The sequence below is a fragment of the Trachymyrmex septentrionalis genome, unplaced genomic scaffold (genome assembly GCF_001594115.1).
Source record: "Trachymyrmex septentrionalis isolate Tsep2-gDNA-1 unplaced genomic scaffold, Tsep1.0 scaffold51, whole genome shotgun sequence".
NCBI classification, from domain to species: Eukaryota; Metazoa; Arthropoda; class Insecta; order Hymenoptera; family Formicidae; genus Trachymyrmex; species Trachymyrmex septentrionalis.
In genome coordinates, this window is record NW_017305683.1 from 3,511,116 (window position 1) to 3,523,397 (window position 12,282).

General features: G+C 29.2%; 2 protein-coding genes across 2 annotated transcripts in view; both read left to right on the forward strand.

The window, feature by feature from the left end:
* The first annotated feature begins 22 nt into the window (after nt 1-22).
* On the forward strand, nt 23-9,608 carry LOC108751708 (sodium-independent sulfate anion transporter-like). Its single transcript, XM_018492023.1, has 12 exons — nt 23-829; nt 4,628-4,888; nt 5,202-5,397; nt 5,530-5,750; nt 5,820-6,000; nt 7,218-7,382; nt 7,782-7,943; nt 8,262-8,402; nt 8,486-8,631; nt 8,886-9,047; nt 9,139-9,295; nt 9,405-9,608. The coding sequence occupies exons 2-12, from the start codon at nt 4,685-4,687 to the stop codon at nt 9,536-9,538; spliced, it is 1,869 nt and encodes a 622-aa protein (XP_018347525.1). The 5' UTR covers nt 23-829; nt 4,628-4,684; the 3' UTR covers nt 9,539-9,608.
* A 1,055-nt stretch (nt 9,609-10,663) lies between these two features.
* Nucleotides 10,664-12,282, forward strand: part of LOC108751641 (probable RNA-binding protein CG14230) — a 2,407-nt gene continuing 788 nt past the window's right edge. Inside the window, exons 1-6 of the mRNA XM_018491925.1 lie at nt 10,664-10,795; nt 10,894-11,032; nt 11,108-11,275; nt 11,344-11,540; nt 11,610-11,875; nt 11,962-12,201. Coding sequence (XP_018347427.1) covers nt 10,925-11,032; nt 11,108-11,275; nt 11,344-11,540; nt 11,610-11,875; nt 11,962-12,201 — 979 coding nt within the window. The 5' untranslated portion in view covers nt 10,664-10,795; nt 10,894-10,924. The remainder of the gene's footprint in view (nt 10,796-10,893; nt 11,033-11,107; nt 11,276-11,343; nt 11,541-11,609; nt 11,876-11,961; nt 12,202-12,282) is intronic.

The following is a 12,282-nucleotide window of genomic DNA, read 5'->3' on the forward strand; positions in this document are numbered from 1 at the left end:
TATTAATTCTAAATATAACTGGACGCTGCGTTCCGTAAAGCGCATGATTTGTCACTGTAGATTTGTTGAACGTTTGATAAACAAGAATAAAATAATACATTACGTGCATATATATAATATATTCGCTTTACGGAACCAAGGGAGAATTTAGATCGAAATTAAATTTTTAAAACAAGACGTTTAGATTCTATACGCTGTCTGTAATGTAAAGAGATAAAAATTTCTTAAAAAGGATTTATCGAATATATACATGACAACGACTTTGTTCGTCTTTTTTGCAACAGACTCGAATAGAATATGCATTTAAAGTGAAAAGATTTCTCTCTATATCAAAGAAACATAGCATGATAATGTTACGTTTATTAATTAAAAGTTGCTGTTTGCGGCGCAAACCGAACGCTTTACTAGCGGCTCGCTGTGAGATTTAAAGCAAGATGAGCGTATATTAACGCCGAAACCATCAAATTGACTTCCGACCTACTAGAAAATTCACTATTATTATTTCACATTACATTATGAAGCACAAGGATATAATCATAACCGTCACGAATCTTCTAGAAGGTCGGAGTAGCAAAAGCGAGCGCTGCACAGATCCGTCCGCCACATTCAATAGAAGTTTTTTGTGAGACACGAACGCGAATTCTTTTCGACATCAACACTCAGTTTTGCGCTGGAAGTTCTTCGCTCACGCTCTGATTAATTTTTTCAATCGTTGCACCGCCATTGCTATCGCAAATTACACGCATCGAGATAGGTCATAAGTCACAGGATGGTCTAACATATAATTGGGCCTAGATCGCGAACGGCCGTGCACTTTGTACGTTAATTGGTAAGCTCAAATACACGAAGATAGAAAATAAGTCTGTCTTTCTTCTCCCCCGTAATCTCCTTGCAGTCCATATTAAGCATTTCCGATTGCACACCTTGATGAAAATGTAAAGCTTGTCGAAGCGTCAAAGAAATGTGAACAAAGAATTTTAACGCTTCTTAAATACTTCATTGATTTGCCATTGACTCTTAGTGGTTTTGAATATTTATACACACTCCACGATCTCTCCCCAAACGCTTCGTAAAGTGTGCCCGAAACGCATCTGTCATACGTTTAAAATTTTTTTCTTTTTCATTAATGTTTCTCATATGCTCCTCAAAGAACTCCGCAAAGAATGTATAGAGCGTACTGACACACTTTCTAAATACTTTATTTATTTCTTAGTACTTCATCTACGCTTCCTAAACGTTCGGCAAAAAATACACGGAGCATTCAAACATATTGAGCGGAAAAAGTTGTTACAAATATTAATAGCTAAATAATTGAAAATTTTGTTGTAAGAGGATGTGTGCACAATTTCAACAATCTTTAATGATGAAAGCCACCTAAAATTTTAGAAATTAATTCCATTGTCTGTTTTATATTATTTTCAGCGCGTCGTTTGTACTTATTAGTACACTGAAAAAAAGGATTGACTGCTGCAGCAAATTAGATGATAAAATATAGCATAGTATTTTTAATTGGCTGCAACAACCAATTTTTGGTTGTAATAATCAATTTTTGATTGCAGCAGCCAATTTTTTGTTTCGTTAGCCTATTCATATGTGGGACAAACAAGTAGAATTTTAAAAGCCCGCATTAAAGAAATCACATAGAAACCACATCAATTGGAACATGACAATATTTAATTAGTACTTTACATAGACTTGAATTCTTACATGATTTTGATTGAGAAAATATAAATATTTTGAATAAAAAAAAGTTTTTACATAAAAGGTTGATATCTGTGAAATAATTTTTATACATCAAAAATAAATAAAAAGCCTCTGAGAATCGGCGCAAATTATTGTTATAAATAAGAATTTATTATTATTAGTTACAAATTGAAATACTAGTTACAAATATTAGTTACAAATTGAAATACGTTTTGACCCACGTTTAGAGTCCTCTTTAGTGACAAGAAACATATAATGTAAAACATATAATGAGATTTCTACATTACGTGGACAATGTTATTAATTGTTCGAAGCAGTTATATGCAAACTATAAGGATTACTTTTTCGTCATTTTTAATCGCATCCATCAAAGTTTTTTTTCGCATAGGATGTTTATTGAATTTCCTGATTTAATAAAGATTATATTATAATCATAACTCTCTTCTTCTCTTTTGCGAATGTATAATAGCGCATCGATATTTTCATTAAATCAGGAAATTTAATAAACCTTGATAGATACGATTAAAAGTGACAAAAAAGTAATTCTTGTAGTCTGCATATAATTGCTTTGACCGAACGGCTAACATTGTTGTCCACATAATGTAGAAATCTCATTATATGTTTTAACGTCTTGTCACTGAAAAGGATCCTAAACATATTTGGTCGAAATATATTTTAATTTGTAATTGATAATAATAAATTCTTATTCGTAACAAATAATCTGCGCCGGCTCTCAGAGGCTTTTTATTTATTTTTTATTTATATCAGTCTATTAGAGCCTACACAATTTTGAGATTTTCATAAAAAAACAAATAAATGGCTTGAACATTAAAAATAACACGAAACCTCTTAACTTTATATTATAATTAATTTATAAGGATTTGATGCTTCCCTCTCTTTACCACCTTTGTTAATGTTCATATATAAATACTTTAGTTTTCGATTGCGTCTGTCACATAAGAGCGAAAGATAGAACTGATACATTTACTTGTCTTTGCGTTTATCATGTAAATCTAATAATTTATTATTGATTATTTATTATATACGTTTGTTTAATTCGGTTAAAATAACTTTTTTTTAGTTAACTTAGTAATTATAGTGAAAATATTCTTGGACATTACAATTTTGACGATACCTATCTGATTATATGACAGACATTGTCCGCAATAATTAATGAGAATCAACTAGATTTCGATCTTTGTATAAATAAGTTCTTAATAAATAAAGTCTAAATACAAAATTAGATCCAAAAGAGACAAACGATAAAAATGCAGTCAATATTTAATAGTCAAATGAAATAAATCGAAGCAATATTGCGATATGTGTCAAGAGACACATATGTAACATAAAATGATTAATCATTGCGGACGACGTAAATTTCTGTCATATAATCAGATAGGTTGTCAATCATAAATCATAAAATACATGGACTTTCGAATTTGATGCAGTTATTATTTTTTAATTTTTTTTTTATTTTATTATGATAATATACGCATAATCATCACTATTTTTATTTCAATTAATAGATTAAAGTTACTATTTTGGCTTGTAGTTAGCTTTCTTTGTTTATTATTGTTAATTTTATTGTATTGAGCCATATTATTATTTATAGACTTGTAAAATAATTCTTGAAATAATGATATATTTCTCAAAGAATGCGTTGAAAGAAAAAATTGGCTAAATATGACATAGCATTTTTTAATTAATTGCAGCAGCCAATTTTTGATTGTGTTAGGTTATCGAAATCCTGTACTGACATTGCGGATATAGGCTGATGCAATCAAAAATTGGTTGCTGTAGCCAATTAAAAATGACATGCCAAATTTTACAATCTAATTTGTTGCAGCAGTCAACCTTTTCTTTCCGTGTAGACATTATAGGTTGCAAGCTTGTTGCGTCCACCATCTGATGCATCAATTTTAAAATGGCACGACGCTACGACGCTTGCGACGCTATCCAATCAACATACAATATTCGAAAAACATTTTTTAAACGTTTATTTAATATATTTATATTAAATAAATATTTTATAAACATTTTTTTACTATTTTTTTAATATGTGTGCTGGTTAGGTAAATACAATCAATGTAAATTAGGCTTGACGGTAACTGTAACGAGTTACTTCTAAAAATTAAGAACTATTAACGATAACTTATTACTTTTTTGACTCGCTAACGAGTAACTGTAACTTTTAAAACTTTTAAAAAATAACTTTCCATGTCCTACCTAAAATTTATTTTACAATTGCAAAAGCATAATATATGTAAATATATTTGTAAATGGTTGTAGTTTTAAAAAAGAATCAATTCTTAAAGGGTCCTCTACATAGAAGTCGTAGATAGTCGTGGAGTCTTAAATTGTAGGAAACCAACTAATCACAATCAAATATAAGGAGAATACTCGATTAAATTGGTCAGTTTCCTACGATTTAAGACTTCTCGACCGTCTATGTAGACTTCTACGTAGAAGACTTTTTACAATTACAACATGTCATTTACAACTACACTTATAGGCATCAAAATACTGTTATCAAAGACGGTCGGTCCTAAGCAAATTTTCGTAACTATCCATGCGGGATCCCGGGCGTGCGAGAATAATTGAAGAACAATGACATTATCGACAATTGATATAAATTTTCGATTATAAATTTGCGATTGACATAAATATTTGAATAATACATTATTAAATTCATAATTTTTATTATACAAATGCTGCATAAATAAGTATGCATACTTATATATATATATATATATACACAATTTACAATAACGTAATTGTATATACAATTGTATATATATATATATGTATACAATTACGCTATTATAAAATGGGCTTGTACAACATATCTTAACGTAAAAAATGCAAGATGACAAGCAAGATACTTTTTAGAAATCTAAAAATATCTTTTTTTTTATCTGAAAAGCCACAACAGCGCAGTGTAGTCTCGAGTTTCTTGCTTTCGTTCGTTGACTCGAAGAGAATGTCCGACGAGGAGTGCTTGCCGATTTCGATTTCAGAAAAAAAACCGCGCTTCACGATGACAAAATATCTGCCGGTATTCAGATGGCTGCCGCGATACACTCGATTCAAAGCCGTGTCAGATCTAATAGCGGGCATCACTCTGGGTCTGACTATGATCCCTCAGAGTATGGCTTATGCAGTACTGGCTGAACGGATTCCACAGGTATTACAGTTCCGTTCGTTATTTCTCTTATTCGTTTTAATTAAAACTAAATTTAATGATTATAAAACGTAAATATTTATATGTATATATGTATTTCTTTAAATTAAAATCTAATTTTTGCGCTTTAAAAAATGCACTCTTGAATTTTATTATCATCTTAAATATTTGATTTTTCTAGTTCAATCTTTTTTTCTATATTATTATTACTACTACATTTAGTACATATTATTATTTAGTCTATATATTATTTAATTTATTACTGATACATTTGTCTGTATCCTTAAAAATATCATATAAAAAGTAATGGTTACAGTATGGTCTGTACTCTTGTTTTGTGGGCGGTTTCGTGTACATTATTCTTGGAACCACCAAGGAAGTCTCAATTGGTCCGTCATCTTTGATGTCCCTTCTAACGTTACAGTACACGCGAGACATGCCGCAGGATTTCGTAATACTATTGTGTTTTCTGACTGGATGCGTAGAATTTTTAATGGGTGTACTAAATCTAGGCTTGTATACCAAAATCATCTAATTAATTTAATTAAACTTCACTTCACTCACGTTTTGTTATTATCATCTCTTCTACAGCATTATTTATAAATACATCGACATAAATATGATCTAAACGATTCTTCCTACAGGATTCTTGGTGGATTTCATATCAATTCCAGTTACGTCGGGTTTTATATCAGCGGGAGCGCTCATTATAGCAATCGCTCAACTGCAGGGCTTTCTAGGATTAAAATACAAGTCGGAAAGTATCATGGACAATCTGTACCAATTGTTTAAAAATATTAATAAGGTTCGATTGACCGATTTCACACTCGGGATTTTCAGCTTTATGTTTCTTCTGATCTTGAAAGTGAGTGCCAGAATTATAAACGGATTATTTACAATAATCGTAGAAATATTATATAAATTCAATCTCTAGAAACTGAAAGATATTGACTATCCTTGCATGAGAAACAAGAAGGATGCTCGCAGAAATGAAATTATAAAAAAGATACTTTGGTACTTTTCCATTCTTAGGAACGCTCTCATTGTGCTTATTACATCCACGATAGCGTACGAATTGGAAGCAAATACGGGATCCATTCCGTTTAGACTTTCAGGTATAGACTTTACTTGTAATTATATTATTGAGTCAATTCACTAAATAAACATAATGATAAATAAACAAATTTTCGAAAGGCTCTCTATAATAATAATTAACAAAGTGTAGAAATGCAGAGTATGTGTGAGCAATCGCAGAACTTATTGCGTAAAGCAATACATAAATTTTCAATTGTACATAAATTAGTCAGACATTATACCTCTTATGTTAACTCAGCTGCTAATTCAGTTCTCTTCAGAAACAATATAAACGGTTACGCAAATTAAATAGAGTCGTGGTTTAATTATTTCGAGTTTATAAATAGAATGACTTTAAATTAATAAATTAATATAAGATACAAAAAATGTAATATTCAAATATAAACGATTACATAAAATTGAGTTTTGAGACTTCATCTTCTCAAAACTTTAGAGCTAAGCTGTTCCTAGAGTAACGCGAGCTGCTCATATACTGTGTCAGCAGCAAATTTCATACTTAAATAACACAGTCTTACAAGTATATTCTCACCGACAATGTTTTGTCCACGATTGTACACCTAGAATTCTCTATACGATTTTCTAACCGCCATGTAAACAGCTTGCGTTATTCTGGCAACAGCTTAGCTCTAAAGTTTCGAGAAGATGAAATCTCGCCGCTCACGTAATCGTTTATAAATAATTCGTAATCGTTTTTTTAAACTGTTTCTGAAGAAGACTCAATCACGCAATCGTTATTAACGTACGAGGTAATATAATGTATAATGTCTGACTAATTTATGTACAACTGAAAATTTATGTATTGTTTTATGCAATAATTGTTCTGCAGTTGCTTCATACATACCCTGTATTTCTATACTTTATAAACATAATGAAAAATAGCTATCACAAACTGAATATAATTAGTCTAATATAGCCCTATTAAAAAATATTATGTCTCGAAGTTACGTAACGAAATTATATATAATAATTAAGATAAGTAAACCATAAATTGTTCCAAATCAATAAGTGGTTTTTTAATCTGATTTCGTTTATGTAACTTTGTGACGTGATTTTTTTTCAGTAAGGAGTAATCATTGTAAAACTATATTGAAATCTAATAATTTATAACAATCTTCAAACTCATTATTTTGTTAATAATTAATATTATTTAGTAATATGTACTAAATAATTTTATTTAAAAATGTACTACATAATGTTTATTTGTCTTAGAGTATTATGACATGTCAATATCTTACAGGAAAAATTGAAGCCGGCATTCCCAAAATATCATTACCGCCATTTTCGTCGCAAGTAGGAAATCAAACATATACGTTTTTAGACATGTGCGCTCATTACGGATTAGGACTAGGGTTACTTCCTATCATATCCGTCTCGGTGAATGTAGCAATAGCCAAAGCGTTTGGTATTAATTTCTATATAATTTATATATAATTCTTTTAATTATTTCAATTCTAAGTCAGACAGCACAAGTTGCCATCCAACCTATAATCACAACAAAGTAAAATTGAGTTTATTTTTAATAAAGTCATTTTATTATTTTTTTTTAAACAAAATTACATTTTATTAAAAATATATAATAAATATCCCAATTTTGACGATGTATCTCCGTAAAATTCGTTATGTAATATGTTATGAAAAAAAGTAAATGAATTGTTCGTATAAAATAATAGATATATTTCAAATAACTTTTTTTTCTTACAATTCTCTACAAATTAAAATACTTTGAATTAAAATTTTGCTAAATTTAAATAATACATGTAACAGCTCGTAACCTTATTGTAACAGTTAAATGATTTTATAGCGATGGACGCCTCCATTAGCGCGACACAGGAAATGCTGGCTCTCGGTGTTTGTAACATATTAAGCAGCTTCGTGTCGTCGCTTCCAACTTCCGGTGCATTTACTCGAAGCGGAGTTGGCAGTGCCAGCGGAGTGCAAACGCCTATGGCCGGTCTATATTCTGGTAATTGAAATCAAAATGATTGCGTTAATTTAAATTTTGTCTTCATTCGTTCGTATGCAAGAAACAGGAGACGAATAGGAGCTTGGCAAAAATTATTATATTAAAATTTTTTTTTTTTTTATTATATATAGTCTTATTATCTAATTGTTTAATTAATTATATTAATATAATTGTTTAATTAAAATCTACATTAGAAAAATTTACGATTTTAATCTTAATAAAATAGCAAGGTAATGTAGTGTAGTGATATGGGACGCACGTGTGACACGACGCTTATAACAAAAAAAAAAATTAAATAGATGACATTGCTTTTCGCAGGTACTATGGCATTGCTGGCGTTAAGCTTTTTGACGCCTTATTTTTATTACATTCCACGTGCAACGTTATCAGCAGTGCTGATAAGTGCTGTGTTACCCATGATCGACCTAAAGATTATAAAAGTATTTTGGAAAGGAAACAGTAATGTGTTTTTTCTTGTGTACACAGATCAAGATTGAAAAGATAAAGCAATAAATTTACATAATATATTTTCTTTTTTGTAGAAACGGATGCGATCGCGGCGACAGGCACTTTTGTGCTTTCCATGCTTGTTGGCATCGAAATCGGATTTCTTTTCGGTATTTTTTTCAACTTGATCATTTTTATCCGATTCTTTGCAAGATCGACATTTCAAATAGACAACTGTAAGGTAAATGCTGTCATTTTGTATATGTATTTTTATATGATTAATATATGTACAAATATATTTTTTAAATTTCGTACATGTAATTAAAAATATATATTTTATATATTTATGTATATAAATTATATTCTATATACATGATTTAACGGAGTCTATATATTATATATAATATATATGTATGCATAATATAATACATAATATTGCATGTAAACGTGAATGAAAGTATTAATTGTTAAGATTATTAATTTATTCCTTTTTAGACTCATCTAGGAAACAAATATATAATGCTAAAATTCGATACCTGTCTCCAGTATCCCGCAGTAACTTCTTTCTGTGATAAAGTGATAAATTTAGCTACAAAAAATGTTCCCTTGATCATAAACTGTAAGACATTCACTAATCTCGATTATACTTCAATCAAGGTATGTCGTTTATCATATGAAATTGATTTCTTTTTATTGAATATTTTTAGTCATAAATTATACTTTGTTCAAACTATAATTTTTACGACAGGGCATTGAAACGTTATCGAAAAGATTAAACTACGAAAAAAATCAATTCTGGCTGTTGAATCTTAATTCTGATATCGTGCAAAATTTCGACATTTTTTCCGACAACAAATATATTCGTTTGATCGAAAAAAAAGAAAACATCGCAGATGTTCTTTACAGTATGTATTATACAAAATTGATATTACGATAATTATATGAACTATAGTAGTAATAATTAGTAATTATCACAATATGATAATTGAGTTATCTAATAAACATTTTTTTCAGATGATGCTTTATCCAATCAAAATTCTGAAGATTCAATTAATGTCACAATAAATTCCCGACGAGAGGATTCCGAATCCAGCTCCGAAGAATTGACCTTAATGTCACCATTGGAATGCAAAATTATACAACAATGATCAAACGACTAGATAGTCTTTAATTTAGCCTAGCAATTATAAATATATGAATATAATTAAATAAAATTACTCAAACCGAAATCAAGTTCTTAAAACAAAGGCATTTAGGCCGGTATTCATAATTATGCTCGTATTCATAATCAGGCCTTATATTTAAGACTTCTTTAAATTTATCTTTAGATGCTCTACGAATTATTTCAGCTGCTGAGCATCTAAAGATAAATTTAAAGAAACTTTAAGTACAAGGTCTGACTATGAATATGAGCATTAGATCTTATATTTAAGACTGTCTCTGCTAATGCAGAATTTGTGTGCTTAAAGCAGTGAATTTTTGTTTGTAAAGCAGTGAATTTGTGTTTTTAAAGCAGTGAATTTGTGTTTTTAATGCAGTGAATTTGTGTAATTAATGCAAAACATATATACATAGCGCTATATTGAATCGAGATGACAGATATCTTCTAAAGTCTCCAACTTTAACGTTTAATAACTCGATTCACGAGGCCGACACGTTTTTTTGGCAGATCCTTTCGTTTTTAGTGAAAACACGTCGAATAAGTATATTATTATTAAAATTTGAGGTGGTGGTGGTAGTGGGGGAGAGGGGTTATTCTAAATAATTACCTATATTTTATATATAACTATACATAATTGTATACATAAAATTACATATCATTATATACACTTATATATAAAATATGTATATAATTATATACAGTTATATATAAATTATATAGAATTATATACAGTTATATATAATTATATAGATTTATGTATAATTATATATAAAATATTTTTCCCGGGGAGTATGCTAACGCGGTACATCGTTGTAAACATGTTCTGAATATGGGCCATTATATTTATCTTAATTTAGAACAGTTGATAATATCAGCTGTTTTCAATTTCCACAGAATGAATCAGACTACTTCAGAGTGATCACGCTAACTCTTGTAAAAATATCGATCTTTATTTTTATTAATATCTTGTCAGTGACAAATTTAAAAATTAAACGCGTTATAATAGTTTAAATTTGGCGCAATTTTCTACCTCGTTATGTGATAAATTATTCATCTGTTCCACTTTTTTTATATCGTGTAGAAAGCACTGAGAGGCGCTGAGATCGTCTCATTGTATACGTTTGTGTTCATGTATGGTGTACTTGTATGCATTTAAATTAATAAAATATTTTTTTTATGTGTATCAACTATTTTAATTATTATTCTACTAACGAAAACACGTAAGAGTAGGACTTTTTCATTTGTAAGTTAAGTCTATATTCCATAATATATAATTAACAATTTTTTGATAGCAATTGAGGTTATATGAAATTTATAACATTTCAATTCTGTTGTAGATAGTCTTTTTTTTCTGGATTGTAGTAGTTCTAAAATGAGTGTAATTACTGAGTCCGAGAAGAAACGCTTGCAATCCTTGAAAGAGAAGAAACAGGCATTCAAAGCAAAGGGACAAGTTATACAGCAAGCATTAAAGAACTTAGTGGGTTTATTCACATTGTAATTTTATTGTATTTTATATGTATATATTATACTTATAAGATTATTATTTTTTTAGGATAATACTACAAACAATAAAAAAATTATATTTGATGATATTAATGAACAGCAAGACGTAAAACAAAAGGAAAAAACGAAGAGAGATTTGTTTGACAGTGACGATGACAACAACGAAAAGGATTCTTTATGGAATGAAGATGAATTTAAAGTTAAGAAACGTAAAAAGGTAAGCATTTGATACTTTATTTTATTTTTTTCAGTAATGGTACTAATAGTATTTATTTATACTCACAGACTACTCTTGGAAATGATGTACGTTTTACACTGGATGATCGTTTCATAGAAGAAGACAATCAGACCAAGGAAATTAAAGCTGTTGAGGATACTGATGAGTGTAATTTGCAGAAGGAGAAGGAAAAACAATTGGATATTTTAGAAGGCATTTTAGGAACACCACTTACCATAAAAAATCCAGAAATGAAACCTACTAAGTAAGAATATTTAAATAAATAAGAACTTATGATTGTTGCTTTGGATATTTAATGATAAAATATTTACAGGAAGGAATTGATGATACGATATGATCCAACTGAAAATGGACACTGTGAATATGAAGTGAAACCTGTTCAACTAGAAACTAAGGAGAAAAGTACCAAAAAAAAGAAACATAATAAATCCATGCCAGAAATTAAAGATCCTGCAATTCTCGAACCAGAAGTATCAAAGGATATTTATTACACTGTATCTGATGCTCTGACAGAAAGCTTGAAACAGAAAGGAGGATTTAGTTTGTTAAAATTACATGGAAAGGAAACAGATGACACAGGTGTTTATTAAAAAATATCATATTTTTATATTTTTATTATTTTATGTCTGTACATACATTATTTCAGTTTCTTAATTCATTTTTAGAAAATATCAAGGATAATGATACATCCATAATGGAAAATATTAAAGCCCAACATTTTAAATTTAATTTTAATACAAGTAATGCATTTAAATATGATTCATCTGATGAAGAAAACACACCTGGAGCACCAGATATAAATAATCAAATGGCTGTTGATGAAACTAAAGAAGATATTCAAGAAAATATCCTATTTGGTCATAAAGATACTCTATTTTTTGATAGCAATGATGTAAGATTTAATGGTACGTATAATTAAAAAACCATGGAATCAGAGCATTTAAGTTGATACTATAAATATATATATATATATATTTTTTTTAGAA